The sequence below is a fragment of the Sinocyclocheilus grahami genome, unplaced genomic scaffold (assembly GCF_001515645.1).
Source record: "Sinocyclocheilus grahami isolate Dianchi unplaced genomic scaffold, SAMN03320097.WGS_v1.1 scaffold742.1, whole genome shotgun sequence".
Classification (NCBI taxonomy): domain Eukaryota; kingdom Metazoa; phylum Chordata; class Actinopteri; order Cypriniformes; family Cyprinidae; genus Sinocyclocheilus; species Sinocyclocheilus grahami.
In genome coordinates, this window is record NW_015505921.1 from 166,963 (window position 1) to 194,873 (window position 27,911).

General features: G+C 38.2%; 1 protein-coding gene across 2 annotated transcripts in view; it reads right to left on the reverse strand.

Annotated features, from left to right (window-relative positions):
- Positions 1–357: 357 nt before the first annotated feature.
- Positions 358–27,911, reverse strand: part of nos1apb (nitric oxide synthase 1 (neuronal) adaptor protein b) — a 28,510-nt gene continuing 956 nt past the window's right edge. Inside the window, exons 2-11 of one of the 2 annotated variants that reach the window (XM_016245041.1) lie at positions 27,527–27,598; positions 25,441–25,533; positions 25,263–25,321; positions 20,763–20,871; positions 12,591–12,669; positions 9,389–9,492; positions 4,053–4,196; positions 1,940–2,111; positions 783–842; positions 358–689 (exon numbers count right to left, since the gene is read on the reverse strand). In XM_016245041.1, the coding sequence (XP_016100527.1) occupies positions 487–689; positions 783–842; positions 1,940–2,111; positions 4,053–4,196; positions 9,389–9,492; positions 12,591–12,669; positions 20,763–20,871; positions 25,263–25,321; positions 25,441–25,533; positions 27,527–27,598 (1,095 nt within the window). In that variant the 3' untranslated portion in view covers positions 358–486. Of the gene's footprint in view, positions 843–1,939; positions 2,112–4,052; positions 4,197–9,388; positions 9,493–12,590; positions 12,670–20,762; positions 20,872–25,262; positions 25,322–25,440; positions 25,534–27,526; positions 27,599–27,911 lie in introns of both variants that reach the window. The other variant, XM_016245040.1, reaches the window with a different exon arrangement.

A 27,911-nucleotide genomic window follows, 5' to 3' on the forward strand; every position in this document is an offset into this window, starting at 1 on the left:
AGAATAAAAGTTATGCCTTCTTTCTTTGCGTGAACATTTGGGCGGCGTTATGCAAATCTTCCCACATCGTGACGTAGACATGTGGGGGCGTGTTAGAACGAGCCATTTTAGGTAGGCGTGGTTGACTCTTAACTTTTATAAAGAATATCTCTTTGGATTTGAGACTTTAGTCTTTGCAACTTTACAGATCTTCTTTATGCACCAAGAGCTTGTAACACTCCAAAGAGAAAGGAAAAATTGAAATTGCATCATTTGACCCCTTTAACAACATTAACACAACAAGTAAATATGTCAGATATGAACAGATAAACGCTCTCCTTCTGCATGAGATAACAAGTGATTCTGGTCACAGGTTGGTGACGTAAAAGAATTTGCTCCCTGCCAGTGGAAATGCGAGCCGGTTGTGAATGAGTGCCACTCTTGGCCAAGCACTGGCTCCAGCTCCGGCACCAGCCCCAGTGGAAAAGCAGTATCAGATGCACAAAGTTACTGGCCCCAGCTGTCCCGGTCATCGCTCTCATCCGTGTTGGACTCATATCCGGATGCAATACCGGACTCTCTGAATCCAGGTGTGTCCAGTGAGCCGAGGAACTGGTTCCCTGGAGGAGAGCAGCCACCCGATTGATCTTCATCCTGACCCTGACCTGAGTCACGGTCCTGCTCCGGCTTCTTCTCCTGCTCTGAAGATTCTGAGAAGAAACGAAAGCCGTCAAGCCGAACCAGGCTGTTTGAGAGAGGGAAGCCCTCTCGAGCGCTTGAGGGAGGATTCGGGTTGGGCTCACGTGATACAGCTGGCATGTTGGCACGCAGGGCGATTTCCAGAAGGCTGTCTTGAGATCCCACTGCAGGGAGGAAATAACATCATGGCATAGTGAGTGAAAGAATAACTCAGAGGTGCCATTACTGATGTGACTTTATCAAGCTAAACATATAATCACCAGAGTAAAGGCCTGTTCACACCTAGAATGATAACAATAAAGGTATTTATAATGATTACTATATTTGCATCAACATCAACATCAATGTACAATAACGATACGTGTGTGCTGCTGTTCTATTGTCTGTTGCTTTAAATGCTCGAGCTCTTTGGTGTTGGGTGGATTGTGATTGGCTGTCAATGTTTTTATTGAAAAAAAAATTCTAAAAGTGATTCCAATGATATCATGGCATCTAATGCTTTTGAAAGAAGTCTCTTATGCTCACCAAGGGTGCAGTTATTTGATCAAAAAATAAATTGATAACAGTAAAAACAGCTATTTGAAATATTATTACCATTTTAACTGTTTATTTAACTGTTATTTTCAAATGTAATTTATTTCTGTAATGCCGAGCTGAATTTTCAGCATCGTTACTCCAGTCTTCAGTGTACAAAGTTAACAAAGTAAGTGTCTTTACTGTCACTTTTAATCAATAAAACTATTCGTACTTACTGACTCCAAACTTTTGAACGGGAGTGTATATATAAAAGTAAAACCTAACTATATATTTTTAATATAAGGGATTTGTAAATACATTTGCAATACTAAAGCTGTTCATACATTACAAAAACAAGTTTTACCTTTTAGATACTGTTGGTACATTTATATTGGATGTTTCAATGTATATCCAAACATAGACAAAAACGTATGTGTAAATATTACAAATCAATACCTACAAATACTAATGAGTTCGAGCTGGACTTGGAGGCTGGGACTAATTTTATGGTGCTTGTAAAGACTGTTCTCTTATTTGAAAAAGAGCAGCATGAACATTCTTCAAAATGTCTTCTTTTGTGATCAGTGGCAAAAGGAAAGTCAAGAAAGTTTTGGAACAACATAAGGATGAGTAAATGACCTTTAGGGTTAACATTTTTTTAAACAAGCAAAATCACTCTTTTGCCTTGCACATGTGGAGGTCACAAAGAGGAAAATCTCTTGATTGCACACGTCTTGAGACTTACAGGGGGAATTTTTGTGTGGTTGAGTGCGGAGCTCCAGCTCTTGGACGTGTTTGACCAGCAGTGAGAGATGCTGCAGGAGTTCAGTGTTCTGCTGCAGGAGCTGCTGGACTCTAGCCTGAGCTTCGGTCCTGGCGCTGGTCTCCACCGACAGCTGCTGCTGAAGCAGAACCACCTACACAACAACAACAACAACTACTAGATTTGACATTTTCTTAAGAAAATATGAGTGGTGCTTGCATGCAAAAAAACCTGCTGCCATGATGCTAGGTTATTCTGAGTGACTGCTAAGGCATTGATATAGGGTTGCTAAGGTGTTTAGAGTGGTTACTTACTAGCTCATGTTAAAAAAGCCCGCCATCAAGTATCTATGATATTGTGCTCCCCCTTGGGTTTTATTTGCCCATTTTATCATCCACCAGTACATCAAGCAGGACAGTCAGAGGTATCATTCATGTTGATTATCAGACAATATTAGAGATTTTTAAATGTATCCATATCTAATATATATTAGGGCTGTCAATCGATTAAAATTATTTTATGTAATTTATCTAATTAATTACATGATGTGGCGATAATTAATCTAAGCTGTGAAAATACCCCCAAAAGATCATTTAAAGCCATTATTGTGTTAAATGAGAAAAGTATCAAGTAGATATTACAAAAAGTAGCTTTAGAAAGAATGTTTTTATTTGATTTAACATAAAATTAATTACACAAACATTTACAACGGCCTAACATAAATTATGTTAGAAATTAAGTCATACAGGATTGAAACAACAAGAAGGTGAGTAAATTATGACAGAATTTTTGGGCAAACTAATGTTTTTTTTTTGTTTGTTTTTTTTGATGAAATGACAATCTAAATAAGAAACTAAAACTGTCAGTAGGTAGCGGTAAATGTCTCAAAAACCACACTCATGTGATATTGTTCTCACTGTGATATCTCTTACCATGCGATATAAATGAGACAAAAAATCATACAGGGACATTTTTGCCCCAAATGTCTTGAATTTTAAAGGCACATAACAGCATTTATAGACTACATCATGCTAGTTGTTGCCCTGCCTGCATTATGTTTGTCAACAGTCATCTGTATGAAATGTAAGATGACGTACAGGTCTATTAAAATATATTAATTAAATTGTATAAATATAAGTCATTTATATATAAATAATTATATAAATTATATAATTATGTATTCATTTAAATTATATAAATATATGTTGTTCAATGAACTGGCCACCATTCCAGGGTGTCCCCTATTATTAATTTAATAACACCTTTAGGTAGATGTACAGGTAGATCAACATCAGGGTTGCCCAATCGCTACTCAAAACTAGCCCAAAACTAGCCCAATCGCGTTTCGAGGGGGTCCCCAGTTAAAAATCGCGTTCCGGGGGGTAAAATACATGTTTTTTGGTGGGGTTCCCTTGCTAAAATTCGCATTCCAGGGGATAAATATCATGTTATTGGAGTCGCTTCAACCCGTGGACTTGAAAAACAACCCGCGGCAACAGTGTTAAAGTAGCCCGATTCCGCGGGAAAACCGCAGACTTGGCAACACTGATCAACATGAGCTTGCAAGTGAGGACTTTAATCAGACTAAATGATTGGAGAAGTCTGACATACATCACCAGAGAGTTTTAATTGAAAATTATATGGTTAAAAAGTTTTAGCAAAAATTGAAACATATGCATGGGACGAATCGTTAACGAAAAGATCTATAACATGCAAAACAGATTTTGGGTATCAAATTTAAAAGTGAATATGTATTATTTACACTATAATGTTGTTATATCTAGATTCACTTGTAGCTTTTAAAATGAATGACTTTGAATTAATGATTTTTTTTTGCATTTCAGTTTGAATTTATTTCGACAAAATAGAATTGAATACTGAATACATTTGAATACTGTCCTTTTAATGATAATAATGAAAATGATTTATTGGCTTATCGTATTGGCCAGAAAATAAATAAATGTGTATCCCTACTAACAGTAATTTCATAACTGAGAAATTCACAAAACAAAAGCAGTGCCACAGGTATGTTATATGTCAATACAACCAGCATGACAAAGCATGTCATGACAAAGCATCAGACGTGTGATGTGACCTGTGCGGAGGCGGCTTGACTCCTCTGTTCCTGCTGCTGTAACTGCCTCTGCAGGAGCTGCACCTGATGGCTCACGGATTGAGGACTGGAAAGAGGAGACGCTAGCCTGGACGACTCCTTCAGCAGCACCGGCTCTTCACACACCTGCATGGAGAAAGTAGGAGACACACGCTGTTTATTACCTTAACCAACAAATCAACTTTAAGATGGTCTTTGCTTTGCATATGAGGATCAAAACAGCCAATTAGCACCTAATAATCAACCAGGTGCATTCATGATTGTAACTTTGGGATCTATTCGTTTTTTTAAATGTATCACACGGTGAGATTAGTTTAGTTTGTTTGTTAATAGGGGTGACAGTTTTGTTTCTACCAACGTACAATATTTGAGAACAACAGGATCTCATGACCATATAGCCAAGCACTCACAATACATTTATAACAGTGACAATCCTTTCTGGAGTGACCCACGGAGTCTTATTTAAAAACACCTGTGGTGAAAGTTTTTAACGTTGCTTACATGTCTGTCTGCTGTTTTTAATACACTTAAACTATGTGCAAATTCATCACTCAACACAATTGAACATTTTCTCCTTAAAACGGCATTGTACCAATTGTAAAGAGTCTCATGCAGTTTGAAACAGCTTGTTTCCTGCTGTCACAAACATGTTTCCACTTTTGCCTTGTTTGTCTTCATAAGCTGTGTCCGAAACAGCTCCCTATCACCTATATAGTGCACTATATTGGGTGTCGGCTGAATTCTGCATGAACGAGATCATTCCCTACATTTGTTCACTACTTTTTACCCACAATCCTCTCAGATTTCGAGTGTACAACCAATGTACACTCACTGAAGCTCTATTTCACATAATCCAGTGCGGAGAGGACAGACGAGCTGGAAGAGATAGTGGGAGTGAGCAAGTTTGAATGAGAGATACAGTTTACATCTTTATTATTTCTGCTTTAACGGTTATTTCACACATTATTAAAATAAAAAATATTATTTAGGCATTAACTCAGATTAATGTTTTGCTAATTTACTGAGGTGGCATTGTTAACTTACAAGAGATGATAGATGTGATGATGATTTGTGATGATAATTTGGTGGAAAATTAAAAAAAATATTCGTTACATGACCTGTATGTGGCGTATTCATCCTTTTTAACAGTTGTCTGGGGGCACTCTACGAACACTGTCATCTTATCTGAGCACAAGACGCTGCTCGTGAGAGTTTCAAGATACAATAAATACATAAAATGTATGTGTAATATGTGTATGTGTAATATGTGTTTATTTTTGTTGCCAGTATTTTAATAGTATTTAATTATGAACATATTATGCATTACAAAACAAGTTAGGTTCGATGAAACCACAAAGCTGGCACGGAGGTATGTATAATTACAATATCAAGTCATTATGAATGTTATTGTTATTAATAGTACTTTCTAAAATAAGGTACATGTAATATAAAAGTACATAATTGACGAAGATGTTTCTGCGACAGCTCCAGCTCTCTGACATGCAGTATATACGTCAGTGTCCAAATTTGTTCACTTTGGCTGCGTCCCGGTCCATTTTTTTATGCCCTTCACTCGCTAACTTCCCTCTGTCTCGTTTAGGCTACTCGGATGTACGTCATTGATTACATTGCATGAGTACACACTACTGGCGGAACCCTTGGAATGGGCTGAATTGGAATGTCCTAAGCCCTTGATCACTTAGAATCCACTATGTAGTTGGTTTATTGTTTACATTTTTCCCCTTACGGATTTGTTTGGTGCAGCATTCTATATGTATATAGGTATGCTTGGGTTGTTATAAATGTAAAAAAAAAAAAAGTATATATTATAGAGTTGGGGATAAATTAAACGCAATCTGTGATGATGTAGTCATGTTGCATTGTGGTCTATAGAGTGGCCTGAAGTGTGCATATGAAGCAGACTCGCTCCCTCGGTCAAAATTGAGGGGTCGAGGGTCTGCTCATATAAACTTCCCTCGTCCACTTCACGAAGTGGAATGCAATTCAAAATGGCAGTGGGGATTCCCCTTAGGGGAAGTGCTTAGGGAAGTTTGCGAGTGCAAGTCTAAAAGTGGAGCGGAACGCAGTCATTATTTGGTTCACTCCTTTCTGATATAGTGCACTCAACTGCCATACACTATATAGCGATTAGTGAATGAGTGAGCGATTTCAGACACAGCTATAGTCACCTTCATTTGTTTAATTTAGCCTCACCTGTTCCTCATTAGCCTCTTCTTACCTTGTGTATTTGTACCCCTGTGTTTTTTTCGGTCGTTGTCTATACATCCTGTTGTGTGGGTTTTTGTATTTATTCCTTGTTGTGTATTTCTGCTTTTTTAGATTTTCTCATTTAGCCTCACCTGTTCCTCATTAGCCTCTTCTTACCTTGTGTATTTGTACCCCTGTGTTTTTTTTCGGTCGTTGTCTATACATCCTGTTGTGTGGGTTTTTGTATTTATTCCTTGTTGTGTATTTCTGCTTTTTTAGATTTTCTTTGAGTGTAGATTAAATAACTGCTACATTTAGATACTTGCCTCGCTTTGTCCTTGGCCCATCGTGACACCCCCTGTGATGCAAATCAAGTTTTTAAAGAGGACATCGGATGCCCATTTTCCACAAGTTGGTATGATTCTTTAGGGTCTTCATGAAATGTCTGTAACATACTTAAAATTCCTCAATGGTCATGTAAAACAACACCCTTTTTACCTTGTCAAAAACAGTTCTGTTCACAGTGACCCGTTTCGGTGCATGTCTCTTTAAATGATAATGAGCTACTGCTCACCCCACCCCTCTCTTCTTTTTTTTGTGTATTCGGTGGGGCGTTACCATCAAAAACAAAACTGATCCACTGTGTCCTCAGTGGCTCTAATGCTGGGAGAAAATGAAGTCTCTTACGCCAGTTTCACACCGCAAGCTTGAGCTTCGCGTCAGCTTCACATCGTCAGACTCCCAGGAGTATTCACACTGGAAGCGTTTGTACAGCGTCACAGCAGCGGCTCCAAAGCTACATATTTCTTTACAAATATATGAATTTGCTTTTAGAAGTTGGCCAGTTATAAACTTGAAAGTTTGCGGGAGCAGTGCAGCAAAAATAGACTCTGCGCTGAAACCTTCGCTCCCGGTGTGAATGATTTGTTAACATACACGACAAAAAAATATGCGCTGTTCACACTTGCGGTGTGAAACCGGACTTATGTTCACTTTTACACCCAACTACAAAACACCTGCATTGCTTAGGAGACATTGTTGTTGGTAACGCTGCTTGAGCGCAGCGAAAATGGCGGACAGCATACAACTGGCTGAGGGCGGAAATATGCTAATACGGGACAGTCCGTCAGTGGTCGTGGGCGGGGCTTAATGTATGACGTCTTACTGCTCAGAAAAACAAAACGGTTTGATAATTGAGACTTTAGCGATAGAGGCTATTTGAGTGAAAATAGCACTATTTTTTACTGATATGCTATTTACACTAAGTGCAAATAGCTATAGATAGTTAAAATAGCAGGATATTCTGCTAATTACTTATTGCAAATAATGTCAATTATCTGCACCTCAGCATTGTAATACATTATAAAACAGTGTGCAATAACTTATTGAGTGTAAATTTGAATTCAAATTATTAAATGGATGCCACCTTATTGGGACAAAAGCCCTCCCTACACCTAACCCTACCCGATACTTTATTTTCAACTTTTTGATTATTTTCTTCATTTTTATTAAAAATAAATGCTTTTCTGGTGTGATTTGAAATTTGAAAAGGGAGAAAAAAAGTTCGCCAAAAGGTAGATTCGAACCCGGGTTGATTGCGTAAAAAGAAATATGATACATGCTTTATCATCTACGCTACTGAATCTGACAATTAGTGACCGTCTTTTTTAATGTTGACTAGCCCAATCACACGTTGGTGGGTGGAGTTAGTGTAAATAGCCTCTGCCAACAAGGTGGGCTATTTGCACTTAGTGTAAATAGACACTCCGATTTTTTTTCATTCACAACAGTTAAACAGTTGCCCACAGAAAAAAACAGAGTGCTGCAGCACCCTCAGCACCCCAACTTCCCGCGCCTATGGCTCCACTGATTATAACAGAACTTTGTGAGTGACAGCTTTTTAGTGACTATAAAGGCAGCATGATGTTAACTGAATGAAAGAGTAGTAGATACAAGGTTGTGTGATTGAGTGGAGGTGGGGATTCATTAACATACTCATGGATCAGTGTATATTTAATGAGGTAAAGTTGTAGAGTTGCATGCAAGCCATTTTAAGAAATTATTTTCACAGGGAAAAAAAATAGATATGTATTTTTGATTCAAAGATACGTTTTAAGGGATAAGATTTGTGACTGCAGGGGGAATTTTAAGATCACACTAGTTTATGAATAACTCTTCAATGAGTCTAAACCTAAAATCATCTGCCTCAATATTGAACCACTAGGCTACAGACTCTAAAGTGAGTTTAATTTGACAGAGAGAACACACAAACCGAAATCCACTCACAAACCGAATTTGTTTACAGTGAAAAATACAGTATCACATGAAACTCAGGAATAAAGGAAATTCACAAAATGCTAAACACTGGTCTCATACGTTTGCTCCTGTGATTGCCGTAAGTCTGAAAACATCAGCAGATTTACAGAACAGATCACAGAACACACAACTTCAGCTGTATCAAAGCAAATCATTTTGTAAACCAAAGAAAGCTTTAACCTCTCTGAAAGCCTAATTCCTAAAAACTCCCCAGTGATCTAACATGTGCCAGCATGGACAGCTTTTATATCTTATTCATTAGAGTCATGCTAAAGTTCTAGAAGCATCTAAAATGTGTTTCCTTAAATATATAATTCATAAATAAGCCCCATCATAACTGGAAGAAGTTTGCATGTTATCAAACGAGACATTTTAAACTACTGTACATTTATCTAAGTTTGATTTAAAAAAAATGTAATGAATTTGACTAAGTGTTATTACAAGATTTCAAAGAATTAAACACAACTTGAAGTAAACTTGGCTGGTAATCATTGATCTTTTAGCCCTACTTGTGATCATGGCCCAATTTCTGTCCTATAAACCATGTAGGATTAACAAACTGTAGTATCTATAAATAACAGAAAGCAGGCAAAACTCGAGCTATATTTAAAAAGACAACACCTGCTCTCTTCTGCCTTCCAATTTCTTCTAAAAAAGCAAGGCTTTCTATTGGTAAACATTTTATTGAGTCAATATAAAAATATCTAATTGATGAGGAAAAATTAAGTCAACTGCAAACACATTTCTTTCAGATTTTCTGCCAAACTTTATATTCAGGCAGAAGACTTTTTTACCTTTTCATCTTTCTCCAGCCCAGCATTGCCTGATCTCTCAGTGGTGCCGCCAGCAACTGAAGTCTCATCTTTGCTTCTCTCCTCCTCACCTTTCACAAGCCATACTGCCAATTCAGATTAATCACATGATTTAGAATACAAAATAATCAAAGTCCAGTTTCACAGGTACAGATTGAGTCTGTTGCTAGTTCACAACAATACAAATTATTGATTTATGTTAACAACTTATTTTAGTCCAAGTCAAAGAAATACAGTACATGAAAAGGAACCTTTTAAAACCAAGCATAGCAATAAATAATTGTATAAAATATATTTAGATAGATCTATATAGCTATTTTGACATCTGTTAGTTTTCTTCTTCTTCTTTCGCTCAGGAAGTGTATGGCAGCTCATAGAACCGCTTGCAGGAAAGTTATGAAATTTGGCACACAGATAGAGGACAGTCTCAATATTAACTTTGGCAAATTTGGAGTCTCTATCTCAAACTCTCTAGTGCCACCAATAGGCCAAATTCCAGTCATATTTCTGCTAATAACTTTTGAACCATAAGGTCTAGAAGCAAAATAGTTTTCTATCTCAGTTTTTTTTTTCTATGGGTCAAGATTTTACACAATTTAGATTTTTTTTAACTCGTCCTAGACAGTTTGTCTGATTTTCACCAAAATTGGCTCAAATCATCTTCAGACAATGCTGGCAAAAAGTTATCAAAAGATTTCTGAGAGACCAAACCGTTCTTGTAAAGCATGTTAACAAAATTTGACGAAATTTGTGCAAAAATGGACATGAGGATATATCTTGGATTCAACACTTGGATTCTGACCAAACTTGGTACATGTTATACCAAGCATGATCTGAAGGCACATGAGTAGTTTTGGAACAGCTCCACCCACTGGTCAAAATGTATAAAAAATTACCTTTTTGTTTATAATTTCTGAACAGTTTGACCAAAAGTCATAAGTTTGGTCTCGTTAGATTCAGAGCGGCATACCAAATGAAATGATACCCAATTTTCATATGCCAGCCATTTTGCATGTTGACCATTTCGAATTGTGTAGTAAAATGCTGCATTCTACAAACGCTTAAGCGTATTTTTATGAATCTTACAAATCTTATAGAACTGTTTGTGGGAAAATTATGAAATTTGGCACAGAGATAGAGCTGGCAGTCTCATCATTAACCCCAGCAAATTTGGAGTCTCTAACTCAAACTCTCTAGTGCCACCAACAGGCCAAATTTGCACTAATGTTTCTGCGAATAACTTTTGAACCGTAAGGTCTAAACGAAAAATTCATTTTTTTTGCCTTGGCTCATATGGAGTCGAATGCGTACCAAGATTTAAATTTCTCTGGGTCAAGATTTTTTCGCAATTTTGAATTTTCTGAAAAATCTACATTTTAGAATCTAGACAGTTTGTCCAATTTTAAACCAAAATTGGCTCAGATCATCTTCAGAGCATTATGGTAAAAAGTTATAAAAAGCTTTTTGATATACCAAACCGTTTTCGTAAAGCGCGATAACGAATTTGACAAAGTTAGTGCAAAAATGAACATGACGCTATATCTCCGCAATGCTTAAGCAGATTCTGACCAAATTTGGTATGTGTTATAACAAGCATGACCTGAGGGAAAATGAGTAGTTTCGGTACAGTGCCACCTACTGGTCAAAATATATATAAAAAATTGAAATTTCTGAACGGAACGACGTACCGAATCAAATAGTACTTATTTTTTTAAAGTCTGCCTTTTTGGGCTTTGGCCATTTTTTGAGTTTTGTAGTAAAATGCTGTATCAAAAAATTTATTTAACAGGGGTCTCCAACCCTGCCCCTGGAGAGCTACCATACTGCAGATGTCACGAATCCTGTCCATGGACATCTGTCCAATTGCCACCAGAGGTCACCCTTCCGTTACATTGACTCTCACACTACACACACTGTTGCATGTCATCCCGGACTACATATCCCAGCATCCATTGCACTGATTACACACACAGCTGCTGCCAATCACACACCCTACATAAGCCATGGACTTCCTCTCTCTCTCTCACTGCCTAGTATTGTTTATCACTCTTCTAGCGATAGCTGCATTACGGAGCCATTCCTAGTTCATGGTCCTAGTTCTAGTTTTAGTCTAGCCACATCGTGTTGCCTTGTTTTCTGTTTCCTGGCCGTCTGCCTGTGTTTCTTGGATTAACCCTTTGTCTTGCTGTTTCGGACTGTGTTTGCACCTCACCTGGACTATTGCACATGTTATTGGATTACCCCTCTTGTCAAGCCCTCTGGATACTGTTTGCCGATCGAAGACCCACGCTACCCCTAGGGATATTATTTGTCTTGCCTGTGATATACCTGTGTTATCTGACCCTTTCCTGTTTATTGACCACACCTTTGTAAATAAAGCTTTGCACATGGATTCTCACGTCTCGTTCACCCCGTAACAGCAGAGTTCTGCTTTAACCCTAATCAAACACACCTGAACCAGCTAATCAAGGTCTTCAGGGCTACTTAGTTACAGACAGGTCTACTGAAGCAGGGTTGGAACTTAAGTCTGCAGGAAGGTAGCTCTCCAGGGGCTGAGTTGGAGAACCCTGGTCTGTACTGAGTAATTAAAAACAGCTTCTTAGCTCTTCATTTTACTTCTGTTGTGTTTGGCCCCTAATTGGTGCTTGCAGCTATATTTTAAAGTTTATTTTTATATTGGTCTCATCCAATCATCCAAAAATCATGGTTTAAACAATGACTAACAAAATGTTTTTGGTTTTATCTTATGTAACATTTTGTCTGAAGTATAAAACAAATATTGAGTATATTAAGTATAGTTTTTATAATGAAATAAACTTGTTACTTTGTGTGAATGTTTTTGTCTTTGGGACAAAAAATATGTTATTAATATTACGTCAATATTTAAGGTTTGAACCAAACCATAAATATAATGTGAGAAAAGCTAATAAGTTTGGCTGTAACAAATTTGACGAATTAACCAATTATTTTTAAGTTGGTCCAAGTATCATTTATTTTTCAGTGCACAGACCATATTTTCTTATACAAAAAGCATATCTAAGTTGCTATGAAACTGTGATAAAGGTAATATGATTTTAATTATTTCAATTTGCCTCCTATAAAAATGCTAAGCATTGAAACTTGAGATGAAATGTGGTTCATGTTTGATAAAATGAATTGCAAGTTAAGGTCAGTGTTTTCTCACCGTCAGCATTGTCTAGACTCTGTTTATGGCACACTTCAAACGCCTGACCCACGGTCCGCACTATCCTCATGGCTTGGCTCTGAGACACAGACGGTAGATCTTTAAGCAACCAGGGTTTATTGAACATATCAAACATGCTTTTCCACATGCAGGTAAATGCCTGTAGATTCTCATTTGATATAGGACTAAAAAGCTGTACTGTGAGAGACATAAAAATTAATTCACCTTTGAGAGAGGAAAAGTGATTCATAGTAAAAGAATGACAGATATAAGGAAAATGGAAGGAGTGAGTGAGAGAGGGAGAACATTACATTCATAAGTCAATTCCACATTATAGTGGTGCTGTCAAAATGAAGGATTAGTTTATTTCAGATGGGCCCTTGTGCTGTGAACAAAACCCAAGCCAATGAGACTTATATCGAGCAGCTTATGCCATCATCAATTTCTTTTTCTGTAGAAAACGGCTAATCTGTTGCAGGTTAAAAATAGCCCACGAGACAAAGTTTGCAACAGCATTACTTAGAATTGTCATAAAATGGTAGTTAGATCATTAATATCAAAGCTGATAGAATTTTTGTGTGGATTTAGAGGAAGAAAATACATAATTTGTTTTAGCAGTTTTTATATTTGCTAGAAATGTTGGCATCTTTGATTAAATGTGTGTTTTTTTGCAATAATATATATATATATATATATATATATTACAGATTATTAATTACATAAGAATATATGTTTCTTAAGCAGAGAATCAGAATATTAGAATAATTTCTGAAGGATCATGTGACACTGAAGACTGGAGAATTGGCTAATACATTAATTTTAAAATAAATTCAAATAGAACATTTATTTTCAAATGTAAAAACATTTCACAATATTGTATAACATATCTTTATTGAGTTTTTACAAAAAACACAACATCCTTCCCCACAACTTACCCCAGACAGGTTAAAAAAAACAAAAATGAAAATAAATAAAATATAGATTAAAAAAAATCCATAACTTCACACATCTAAAGCATCTTCAATATCTAAATTTTTAACAAAGTTCAAAGACACCTCCCAGATATAAAACAATTCAAAGGGTTTCTTTCTTATTACATATGTAAGTTTTTCAAGAGCCAAACATGTTATTAAGTTTTTCAGCCATAGTCCAATGGAAGGGCAATTGGTATTTTTCCAGCACAGGGCAATAGAACGTCTTGCTTGTAATAGACACAAATCCACCAACTTTCTTTCTTTAGTGGACAAAGAGCAATCGTCTTCATACATACTCAATACACATAATACAGGACATTCCCACACACAATGGACAAATGTACCTTGAAGCTTATTGCATTTAAAACACAGATCAGGGATATTAGGGTTAAATTTATTTAATCTTACAGGGGTTATATAAGTTCTCATTACCCAATTATATTGTAAGAGTCTCAACCGAGAGTTCAAAGTTTGTGTTTGTGCATTTAAACTAATTGTATTCCAGTCATCTAATTAAATATCCATATTTATATCTTGGATCCATGCTTGTCTTTTATTTTCAGAGATTTCTTTATGATTTCCTCTTAGTATGTTATACAATTGGTTAATCCGTCCTTTAATGTAGCAATCTTGCAATGTGAATGTTATCGACATTGGGGGGAGTTATGTAGAATTCTTTAAACGTGTAAAAATAAAACTACTGAGTTGCAAATACTTAAAAAAGTGTTTCTGAGGTATGTGAAATTTCGCTACAAGATCATCAAATGACATTAATATATTATCTTCCTACAAATCTTTCAATCTAATTGTAACGGGGCTGACAAGACGTGAGACATGTGGATCCATCTGCAGGCTTTATTTAAGAGACGTGGTAAACAGGCGGGGTCAAAACACTGGCAAACAGGTATAAGGCGGGCAAAGCACAAGAATAGTCACAGGGCTAGCGTAGGTCACCGATCAGCAGACAGAATCACAGGGGCGAGACAAGAGGGAGAAATCCAAGAAAACAGGCAAAGATCAGAAACCGCAAAAACAGGCAAGCCGAAACAAGGAAAACACGGAGACTCGGAAAGGGGTACAGGCTAAAAAATACTCAGCCGAGAAATGTGGTTAGAGTGGGTGTTATATAGTGAGTGAGGTGATTAGAAACAGCTGTGTGCAATCAGTGCAGTGTGCAAATCGTGCAAAGAATGATGGGATATGTAGTCCGGGGTGCTATACAACAGTTTGTGTTGTGCGAGAGTCAATGAAATGGAAAGGGTGACCTCTGGTGGTGAATAAACGGAAGTCCATGGACTGAATTCGTGACACTAATCATGCCCTTATTCATCCACAATTTGAACCCCATATCCTTTTTAGCTGGGCTGAAATGATCATGAAAAACGGGAAAGCACTGGGAGGTCTTCAAGATATTTATGGGCTTCGTACCAGATTACAATAGTATTTTTACAAATGGATTATCTGTCCTTTTTTTAGTTCTTTAAGGGGTGCTGAATATAAAAAGCTGTCAAGTGTCAAGCCTTTTGTGGCCAATCTTTCAACATGTAACTAAGGCACAGCGGCTTCACTAGAGAACGTCTCGGTTACGTATGGTAACCCTCGTTCCCTGAAGGAGGGAACGGAGATGTCACGTCGGATGACCGGCGAAATTGGGATCTCGCTTAGAGGGACCAATCTACTTTGAGTGTAAACTAAACGAGCCAATGCACATTGGCATGCGATTATTGCATCCAGCTACTGCTGATCACAGTGTGAGTATAAGTAGGCAGCAGATGCAGCGCATATTCAGGTTTTCGCTGAGGAGCCGAGCCGGTGACCCAGCCGCTCAGCGGTGGTACAGGAGCTGTGGCGACGGGACGTGACGTCTCCGTTCCCTCCTTCAGGGAACGAGGGTTACCATACGTAACCGAGACATTCCCTTTCAGTCGGTCACTCTCGACGTCACGTCGGATGACCGACGGTGGTACCCCCCGGGAGGGTCCAGCCTGCTCTTTTTGAGAGCTCCGGTGGTTTCGAAGTGGAAATGTTACGCCCCTTACCATAATGTGATGCCATGTTCCCGCCAGAACGACGAGACAAAAACATTAAAACCCATTATAAACGAGGCATTTGTTGCATCCAGTGGGGACATAATTACGGATTATAATGACCTATACTGTCTTTTTATGCGTTGCATTACATCACGCCACGTAAACATAAAACCATGTTTGCATTTGTAATCGGAGAAATTATAAACTACAAACGCTACTCTACACTGCTCAAAACTCGCGTATGAATCGTCAGTGGCAAATTCTTTAAATATAAAAAACGTACTTACAGTCTTTGAGTCAGAACAGTAGTCTACTCTACCAGGATCAGGAAACAGTCCTCCATAAAATGCGCTGGACACATCAGAATATTTGGGTTGAACTGTTCTGGAACAGTGTTGTAAATACAACTTAACCACTGATTTCTAGTCGTGTCCTCTTTTGGAAGACCAAACAAAGTAGTTTCGCTTTCACAAGACACAGCGTCACACACGGCGGGCTAGAGTGAGCAGAGGCCGGAGGCTTAGAGTGAGCGGAGGCCGACTTGAGTGAGCGGCGGCATCGTGACGTAGACGTGGGGGCGTGTTAGAACGAGCCGTTTTAGGTAGGTGTGGTTGACTCTTAACTTTTATAAAGAATATCTCTGTATTTGATACTTTAGTCTTTGCAACTTTACAGATCTTCTTTATGCACAAAGAGCTTGTAACACTCCAAAGAGAAAGGAAAAATTGAAATCACATCATATGACCCCTTTAAATTCCTTATAAAATGTCAATTGGAAGCCCATCCGGACCCGCCGCTTTACCACCCCTCACACTAAGAATAGCATTAGAAACCTCTTCCAATTCTAGTTCCCTATCAAGCTCAGGTCTTGTTTCTTCAGTGATAAAGGGGAAATCCAATCCATCTAAAAAGTTATTCTGATTAGAGAGACTTGTAGGAAATTCAGATTGATATAGAGATTTATAAAATGAGACAAAAGTATCATTAATCTCACCAGGATCTGTCGTGATTACCCCTTTTTCATTCCTAATTTCAATAATGGATCTTTCTGAAATTAATTTCTTAAGCTGCCAGGCTAACAATTTGGTGGGTTTTTCGCCCTGGTCATAATAAGTTTATTTCAATCTTAATACACTATTTTCAGCTTTTAATGTGGAAAGTTCCTCATACTCCGCTTTAAGGGTTAATCATTTTTTTTAAGTTGTTTGGATTTATCTATATTTATTAACTTCTCTAAATCTCTGATTTCAGTATCCAAATTAATCATCTTTTGTTTAAATGTATTAAATTTAGAGCTAGTATACTCAATCATTTGGCCCCTAATATATGCCTTAAAGGCTTCCCATCTAATAGTCGCAGAAGTCTGATCAGTATTTGTAGCAAAATACAAGTCTATTTGTTCACCAACAAATTTAATGAAGTCAGGGTTTTGCAGCCAATTAGGATGTAGGCGCCATCTAGGGGAACCTTTTATTAATTTTTAATCTATATAAAATAATGAAGTAGGAGAATGATCTGACACAAGAGCACTATCATATATACAGCTGTCTATATTCGGAAGTAAAGAAATTGGAATTAAGAAATAATCTATTTGTGAAGAGGTTTTAGACAATGATGAAAAACAAGAATATTCCTTTTTTGATGGATTTAATGTTCTCCAGGGGTCAAATAAATTTAAATCTTTCATTAACTGTTTAATTTTTTTTCTGCTTTGAGAGTGAGAGCTATCCAGTCCCAAAGAGCGGTCAAGCAGCGGGTCCAGAGTGCAGTTAAAGTCACCAGCTATTATAACTATACCTGGAAGAGAGGCTAGCAGCATAAAAAGATTTTCAAAAAACATTGGGTTATCCTCTTTTGGGCCATAAATATTAACCAGATTAAAAACTTTACTCATATAGGTTCCCTGTACTATCAAATATCTACCGGCCTTGTCTGTAATACTATTATTTACTAAAAATGGTGCGGACTTATGGATCAACAACATAACCCCTCTGGAATGAGAAGAATGACATGAAGCCAAGACTTGACCTGGCCATCGTCTTTGCACCTTCAATAGCTCTTCTTTGAGTAAATGAGTCTCCTGTAAAAATACTATGGAAGATTCCAGTTGTTTAATCCTTGCCATAACTTGTTTAAGCTTAACCATTCTGATCACCCCCTAACTTTCCAAGAGGTGAACTTCAGCTTATTTTGTGAGATTTTCTTTAAATTAGGATAGATTGTACATCTTTATATACACACATGTTTATCAAATAATATTTTGATGTGGAAGTTAACCAAAAGATCTGCCCGACTAAGGTGTAATTATTAAAAAAAACAAGACCAAAATAATAACTCAAAAACCTGCCATGAACAAATTACCTTAGCTGTCCATCCGATAAAGACAGCCTGACCCCTTTGCCCTCCCCACTTTAACACCTTGGGATACAGTTATGTCCCAACACTGATCCAATATCAAAAAGGGAGCAGTTAAAGAAAACTAAGCGATTAGCTAAAAAGAAAAAGAAAAACTAATTGGAATTGTGTGAAACTCCTGGCATCACTCTATGGATTTATGGACATTCACCCCAGAAAGGTCTTTCAAATTATATAGTTGAACTCTTCAAAGAAAATAGACATTTACAATGCATCTAATTCTCTTATTCACTACCACATTGGCTACTGTCATTACAGAAATAATGAGAATAACCACATTATACCCAACAGAAAACAAAGCCTCTGCATATCAAAAGTGAAAAACTATCATTTCGGCTGGGCATTTTTAAACAGGGAAAACTGACAAACTTCCCTTAAAGTCCTTTATGCTTCAGCTGCACTCTGTATTCCCTGTATGAAATTTTCGGCATCAGACGGGTCTTCAAACTCACGGGTCGGTCCTTCAACTGTCAGACATAATTTGGCAGGGTAAACTAGTCCATAGTAAACACAGTCAAAATGTCTCCTCTGACAAAGCAACTCCGCAGATAAATCCGGGAAAAACTTGACCTCTTGTCCACCATACATAATTCTGCCTTTAGTCCCGGCAGCACGCATCACTCGGACTTTATTTTGAAAGTTCAGAAACTTCATGATCAGCACTCTTGGAGATGATCGATTGGATTGTGGCCTACCAGGTAGCCTGTGCGCTCTCTCTATAACAGGCGGAGCAGGGAAGGTTTCGGGACCCAGCATTTCAAGCAGCCATTTTTCCAGGAAGGCAACTGCATCTGGATTTTCCACTTTTCGGTAAGATTAACCAACCTGAGATTCGATCTCCGCGAACGGTTTTCAAGATCGTCAAGCTTGCGTGTGAGAAAAGCAATGTGCTTAGCTGCTTCTTCCAACTTGCTCTTTTCTGAATTAACCGCGTCTTCTACGTTGCTAATGCGCTCTTCGGCCATATGTGCCCGGAGAAGTCTCTTACATCCTTTTTAACATCCTGTATCGCGTTTAGAACTCTATCAAGCTTTGTGGCAAAATCACTTCTCATTAGATCCAGTTTTTGAATCACATCCAACTTTTGGCAAGCGTTGGCACAAGTGAGGTGCGCTGCATACGGTATCTGATGAGCTAATGCTACTAGCATCCTCTTCAGCGTCATGTTCCACGACTGGAGAAGAGTCCAGTTTTGGCTTATCTTTGCATTTTTTTGACAGCATCTTGATTTTTAAATCACCACGAAGAGTTAATAAAACAAATTTAAATCGTGTTGGTGAATAAAGAGGATGGTATTCAGGATTTTAAACGAACAATGCCAGGAGCTCACAGAAAAGCGTGCGCCTAGTTCGGAGTCATAACCACGCCCCCACATTTCACAATATTACTGTTTGTGCTGTATTTTGGATCAAATAAATGCTTCTTTTAAAAACATCAAAACATTTTACAGATCTAAAACCTAATCTATCGAATAATATGGTAATCTATATTACACTCTAAAAAATGCTAGGTTAAATACAACTCAGTGCTGGGTAAAATAGGGACAAACCCAGCAATTGGGTTGTTTTGACCCAGCGGTTGGGTTACTAACCAGAAGGTTGGGTTAAACATTTACCAAACCGGTGGGTCAAAACAGCCCAATTGCTGGGTTTGTCCCTATTTTACCCAGCACTGGGTTGTATTTAACCCAGCATTTTTTAGAGTGTAGGGGTGGGCGATATGACCAAAATTTTATTTCATGTTATAAGAAATTTTATTTCACGATAATGATATGTACCTCGATATAGCTATTTTTATTTTATTTTTGTTATTAGAATTAAGAAAGAGAAGCAAATTACAAGCACTACAGAACAAATAAATATGAAATAAACTTTTAATTTATTCAGCTACAGTAGGCTAGGTTTATTTAACATGTAAGAAATATTACAGAAATTGAATAATGTGTATAAATAAAACACTGCATAGCCTTCACTGTATCAGTCAAACATGATTAACATTAATAATGACAGACAGCAGCAGGTAAATAAGGCTGCTGTCCCATTAAGACCGACTGCACGGATCCAATATACTGAAACATATCCAGTTTTCACTCAACTGTTTTACATTTATTTAACATATAACGAACAGTGTTTACTTGAATACTCCACACGACGGGCATTATGACATTACTGTGTGTGTATTTGGCCATTCAAGCACAATAAAACATGAAAGAGATCTGTTTTCGCGATCGCATGCTGTTGAGAGAGGGGCTTTCAGTGCACGCGCTTCTGCGTTTATCTGCATTATTTTCTCATTCATGCATGTTTCCTTAGCACTCAAAAGGTGTATAATGTTTAAGCAGTACTATGTTATGCAGATATATTTGCATATCGCAGAATACACAATATAGCAAAATTTCTAACGATAAACACTTTATTTCACGGTAATGATATATACCGTCATACCACCCAGCCCTAATCTATATATAAAACACAGCACTGATCCATTGACTATTCCATCAGATGGTCTGAAACTCTCTCACATTGGTCCTGGACCAGCAGGCCATCTTTAGTGTTAAACCCAGTTTACTTTAAATCGTCTGATAATTAATAGGACAACTAAATAATTGATCTCCAGCTGAATTAATCCTCCGCTAAGATGTTCCATTTTTCCATTTCCATTCCTGGGCAATCAATCAATATTATTAACATACATGTATTTGTGCAAATTTGATCAAATGTCTGGTGGGTTTCCTGTATTATGGTGATGTTTACCTTTCTCTTTGATTTGAAGACATTACAGCGGAACACATTGCTTTTCTTGTCTCTTGCTATGTAACTGAATATCTTCAGGTCCTGTGAGTCATGTGAGACGTAAAATATTCTGAAAAGAAAAAAAAAAGATTAATGAGCTGCAGCAATTGACCTTAAAACTGTCTCATTGCCATGGCAACAACAAGGCCAACACGTTCTTCACTGACTTGGTCCCTTTGACGTCATAAAGCATAACAGAAATACATTCTGTGTAGATTTTGATATTACAACAGGTTTTGGAATACAACAGTAAATATTACAATAGTGTCCAGCTAAAACTCTAGAAATTGATCCATTTCAGAATGATCATGTTGGTATTGGACATTGCTTTAATACAATAAAACTAAAGTGGACTGACACTAGTTAACACTGATGATGTTACAGCTAAACAGTGTGTTCCCTTTCGAAAGGGAACTTGTGCTGCGTCCCCTAGAGGGTGCTATGGGGAATGTGGGATGACCAGTGTCTGAAGCATGAGTCTAAATACGACAATGCACTTGACATTGGCAGGCGGCAGCCTATGATGTCACAACTGGTGCGGCCGACGGTATAAAAGGGCACCTGTGAAATACATTAGGAGCATTTTAAAACATAACATTTTGTAATAAATTAGGAGCACACACATTTAGCTCCTGAAGGAGCAGAATGCGTGCATTGAAAGGATTACTCAATGAAAGCTCCATTCACGCCGTCCCTATTCTCGAGGGATGTGGAACACGCTTTTGGGTGGAATGCTGTCTTCTCTTCGAACTAGCTGAATGCACTAAGTATGATGCATTCCTGAGACTGACTACAAGAGACAGGTAAGGAACTCTTTCCGTTCTGCTCTGTCCTGAGGGATAGTAGTTAGAATTTGTACGAGTGCGTTTGGCTCTCTATAAGGCACTTATAGTGATGCATTCACGTCTGTTGTCATATGATTCTTTTCAGAGTGATAGAATCTGTCGTTTGAACGAGCACAGTTGAGGTTAAATCGCACGCTTTTGTGCGATGCGGTTCCAATAATTGGCTCCAACTGGGCTTGGCTCTCTCTTGAGGGATGAGAGTTGAGTGACTGCACCCCGCGGTTGGGTTCCACGACCGCCATTACGGTGAGGCGGGACTAAGCGCAAGGGTTGTAGGCAGAGCACGGACAAGTCAAACCGGAAGTTTTCCTTTTTTGTCTCCTCTTGGTGACTCAAATAACATTATTGTTGTTAATATGTCTAATTCTGAGGAATTAGAGACAGAAAAGTGCTGTTATTATTATTATTAAAGTTATAGCTTGCACCAATGACAGATTAGATCCGTTTTGGCTGCATGAGACAGATTTTGTTGAAAAGTATTTCTGTCTGTACATACCGCCTGTCCCTGTGAGCCCTCTGTGTTTCCTTTGATCTTCATGCTGAGGCAGAGAGATTGTAAGAGATTCCATAATAGTTGGAAATGTGTCCTCATTTAAGGCTCTGACCTGGCCATTTGGGTTTTTATGTTCTGCTGAATGGCAGGTTCAGTAAGGAGCTCTGCTCTGATAGCATCATCAAGTCATTAGGCTTTCTGTAAGCCTCCCTGGTAAGCCGTTCTGAGTGTAGGATGTAGATAGGCATCATCTAATCTTATAGAGTTGTTATGCTGAGACTTCCATCCACAGAGCTCCATCACACAGTGGTGCGGAGTTGTTAGGCTTTCTGAGCCTCCTTGGCCACTGCTTTTAGGTAGGGTTACCTATGAGCCCAGATATAATCTAGCAAGTGCGAGTTGTAGGCTCTCTGTCAGCCTCCTTGCAGGATATCCTGAGTATGGGAAGTAGTTAGGTCTCCTCTCATCTAAGAGAGTCGTCATTTTGAGACCTCTGCTCCTAGTGCTCGGCCTGGCAGTTTGCTAAGTTGTTAGGCCCTTTGTGAGCCTCCCTGACTACTGCGAGTGTTGTCAGGTCTCCTCTTGCGACAGAGAGTTATTTTTATTGAGGTCTCTGCTCCCCAGACCTCTGCTAGGACAGTATTGGTGGTTTGTAGGCTCTCTGTGGGCCTCCTTGAAAGATGTCTTGAGCATAGGTCAAAGTTAGGTCTCCTCTCGATTTAGAGAGTTGTCATGTTGAGGCCTCAGCTTCTAGAGCTCGGCCATCTACTGCGAGCATCATCAGGCCTCCTCTCGCTACAGAGAGTTATCTTTATTGAGGCCTCCGCTCGCTAGAGCTCTGCTAAGACAGCATCTGTGAGTTGTAGGCCCTCTGTGAGCCTCCTTACAAGATGTCCTGAGCATGGAGCATAGCTAGACCTCCTCTCGTTTTATAGAGTAGTCATGCTGAGGCCTCCACTCCTAGAGCTCGGCCATTTACTAAGAGCGTCGTCGGGCCTCCTCTCGCTACAGAGAGTTATCTTTATTGAGGACTCTGCTCACCAGAGCTCCGCTAGAACAGCATATATAAGTTGTAGGTTCTCTGTGAACCTGCTTACAAGATGTCCTGAGCGTGGGGAGTAGTTTTGCCTCCTCTCATTTTAGAGAGTCGTCATGCTGAGGCCTCCACTCCTAGAGCTTGGCCATCTACTGTGAGCATCATTAGACCTCTTCTCACTACAGAGTTATCTTCATTGAGTCCTCCACTCGTCAGAGCTCTGCTAGGACAGCATCTGTGAGTTGTTGGCTCTCTGTGAGCCTCCTTACAAGATTTCTGATCGTGGGGCGTAGTTATGCCTCCTCTCATTTTAGAAAGTCGCCATCCTGAGGCCTCCGCTCCTATAGCTTGGCCATCTACTGCGAGCGTCATCAGGCCTCCTCTCACTACTGAGAGTTATCTTCATTGAGGCCTCCGCTCACGATAGCTCTGTTAGGACAGCATCTGTGAGTAGTTTACCCTCTGTGAGCCTCCTTACAAGATGTCCTAAGCGTGGGGCGTATTTAGGCCTCCTCTCGTTTTAGAGAGTTGTCATGCTGAGGCCTCCACTCCTAGAGCTTGGCCATCTGCTGCAATCATTGCCAGGCCTCCTCTCGCTACAGAGAGTTATCTTCATTGAGGCCTCCACTCGCCAGAGCTCTACTAGGGCAGCATCTGTGAGTTGTTGGCTCTCTGTGAGACTCTTATAAGATGTCCTGAGCATGGGGCCTAGTTAGGCCTCCTCAAGCTTTAGAGTGTTGTCATGCTAAAATGCGTTTCCTGCATTCTCTAAAATCCATGTTTATGGTAAGGACACGCGCAGGGTGCTTTGTGACCTTTCTATCTGTGTTAGACCCTTGTTTGTTCTTAACCAGCACAGGTTTTCCAAGTTGAGTTGGCTCTCTGTGAGCCTCCTTGGATACTGCGAGTGTTGTTAGGTCTCCTCTTGTTGAGGCCTCCTCTCCCCAGAGCTCCACTCAAAGATAAATGATGAGTAGTAGGCTCCTTGTGAGCCTGCTTAGAAGATATCCTGAGCGTGGGGCATTGTTAGCTCTTCTCTTGATTTGAAGAGTCATTCATACTGAAGCTTCCGCTCCTAGAGCTCGGCTAGGTGGTAGGGTAGTATGCTAAGTGGTAACACTTTATTTCGATAGTCCACTTTAGACATTCTATTAACAGTAAGTAACTTTGCAACTACATGTGAACTAGCAGTTAGTAGAGTATTAGTAGACTGTCTGCTTAATAACTTCTACCACTTTCTTTGTCAACTTATTCTACTAACCCTAAACCTACCCTAACAGTCTACTCTGAGAGTTAGTAGATATGTAGTTGCAAATTAATGAGAATTAGTTGACATGTAGTTACAAAGTTACTTATAGTTAATAGAATGTCTAAAGTGGACTATCGAAATAAAGTGTAACCTGCTAAGTTGTTAGGCTCTCTGGGATCCTCCTTGGCTACTGACCTTAGTGTGGAGTGTTGCTAGGCTGCTTCTCATTTAAGAGGTGGTATATTTAGGCCTCAACTCCAGTTAGCTCTGAGTGTTAGGCTCTCTGTGAGCCTCCTTGGACACTGGCCTGATTAAGAATGTAGTTGGGCTTCTTCTCTACTGTTGAGGCCTCCGTTATTGAGAAGGGGATGCATCGTGAGTTCCCTTTCGAAATGAAACATCTCAGGTTACGCATGTAACCATGGTTCCCTTAGAATAGGGAACGATATGCTGCGTCCCTTTGCCATGCTTCAGGCATTTGTGCGTACATCTCCTTCAGACAAGAAGTGCACCAGTTGTGATGTCACAGGCTGCCGCCTGTCAGTGTCAAGTTCATTGTTGTGTTTAGACTCATGCTTCAGACACTGGTCATGCCAGAGGCATTCCCCATAGCGCCCTCTAGGGGACGCAGTGTCTCTGAGACGTTTATGTGCACTGGAGACTGGTTGTTGCTATGGGGATTTCAAAGATATTCTGTTTCTTGTTGCGGCTCACAGAGCCAAATGATTTTGATGTGACACAATGATAAATGTCATCAAACCCCCACAGGCCATGTCACTCCAGTCACAAGCAAAATTAGAAGTCAGCTTTCTATGTAAACAAAATGTGGTTGAATTACCTGAAAATGGGGTCCTGGGCCAGTGTCATTTGGCTTTCATCCCAGCTATAGTCAAATTTCTAACATACATATTTAGCATATTTTTAGTCAAGAAATATGTTTATAATTAATTGTATATACAAAATTAATTGCACAACATATACAACATCAGAAAAATTACAAGGACAAAACACCTCACCTTTTTCTTTTTCCGTAAAACCACCTTGACACCATCTACTGACACAATAAGGTTGACTTTCTTCTTCTTGATGTTCTTAATTTTAAATTCATACTGAAAATGATACAAAACATGATGGATTGAATAAATTAAAACATGAATCAAAACATTAACATTACTCAAATCCTACACTTAAAAAATTGTAACCTAAAAATGGTAACATATAAATTAACTAGTTTTATTTAAATTAAGCATTAATGAATCAACCTAAATACATTAATTAAAAAATCCTAAAATATGTTTTATGTTTTTTTAAATAAAATATAAAATAAAAAATTCAAATTTTTGTATATTCCTTTTATGTTCAGGTCACATTGTCCTTATCTGGTAACAGTATACATGTATCTACTGTACCACCACTATATACAGTAGGTGGCGATATAGTCATATAATTTCCAAGTAAAATGCTTCTACATAAGCCTGAGGCTACTGTGAAAACATCTAAGCATACACCAGTTTTCATGTATAAAATAGGAGAGTACTATACATTTTTTTTAAGTTACATTGAGGTCTAAACGGGTCATTTTTGACCCGAAAAAGTGTCATGTTTTATTTAATTGAATTTTTTTGTTGCAAAAACAACATATGAAACACAAATTAAGTCATCATTTATCAGGTTAGAGTTAACTGGAGTCACCACATGATGTGCAGTATAAATTAACAATTAAGTATGAAAAATATGGATTGTAACATGTATATCTCAAATCAAACATACTGTATTCTTGGAAACTTAAATAACTTGCACTAATAAGAAATTTATCAAGATATCAACCATCCATGAAGATGCTATTGCTTTTGGAATACTTGCTAGCTCTGTTAGATGCAGACTGCATGAAAAATCAAAGACTAGGAAATAAACAGCTCCACAGGGGTGGGATTAAAGGCAACGCACTAGGCATACTGAAGTGTGGCTGGGTTTAAAGAACGCTCTTTCATCTGAAGCTTTGATTAATGCTAACATGGACCACTAGCAAGTTGAGCTATTTTCTAAGAAGCTTGTTGTTACTCCAGCTGCTCTCAGTTCTCCTCAAAATACATAAATCAGAGAGTGATTTCTAAAAAAACAAAACTTGAGTGCTATGAAATACTAATGACTTTATCAGCTGATTTGTCAACAGGAAAAGTTCCCTGAAGAGAAATCTTGTGCAAATAAGTCTAAACATTGCTCAAACATAATTCTCTTTGATGGAGCAAAGTCTATTAAGCTAAATTGTGCTGCTGCTGAAAGCACACTGGTGCAATCTCATAAATACCGGACCCTTGAAGAAAAGAAAACATGAACGAACAGTCTTTACACTGGTACTTCCAACACATGAACCACCTGCCTGACCTAATAAATGTGATTTTTCCTAAATTCAGAGTGTGAGTGCATAAAGTTGCTCTATCAGGACCAGTTCTTCAGAGCAAAATGTATAATCATTAACAGCTTTGAAAAACTCTTGAGAATTATGTAACATGGTCACAAAGACATGTTGTATTGCAAAATGAAGACGATATATTTAAGGTTTGCACTACTTCTAGCCTAGGTCACAAATCAAAATGAATTTCATTGAGCATGTCAACATATGTACATACTCTTAGATGAAGTTTAGGATGCTCTTTGGATGGTTTTACACAAGATTTTGGAGTTTATGCAGCTTGAATCCGAACAAATACATTCTGACATGTCATTTTTCAGTCATTTCAGTAAATTATTATTGTTTTTGTTGTTTCTACAACATTTTTTGTTCTTGACTGATAAATATTAATAATAATTATTATTATTTTTGTTTTGTCAATAATATTACTGTTCATTATTTATGATGATACATTATTATTATACTATTATTATAATGTTATATATAATATTATAATGCATAATACTATATATTAACCTAGATATTTATAATATATGCAAATTACCAGTAATATTATATTGTAAAACATTGTGAATCAGTCATTTGTGTGCAAGATATGCCATTCATACATCATTCTTTCAAAAAGGTCTACAGTCTGCATCTTTATAAAGATTTCCTATACTTCACCTGTCAAATTCAGGAACCCTTACCCGTATTCGTCTCATAGCGACCAATATTTCAATCCTGCTTTTGGGTCGCACAATATCCAGGCTCCCAATGAACTGTAGCAGAAGAGGTTAAACAATTGACACAAGATAAACTGTATATTCTGGGAAAAAGTCAATGATTTGCATGCATACCAGTGCAACAGGTGATGTACAGTTAGCCACTTAATGATAAAACCTTACATTGCACTGTCCATGTAAATATTACACATTAATAAAATAATTACATCGACAATCACTGTTGAAAAAACCAGCATATGCTGTTAGGTATGTTTTGATGCTGGGATGCTGGTTTAAGCTGGTCCTTTGCTGGTTTATGCTGGTCCTTTGCTGGTTTAAGCTGGTCCTTTGCTGGTTTAAACTGGTCCTT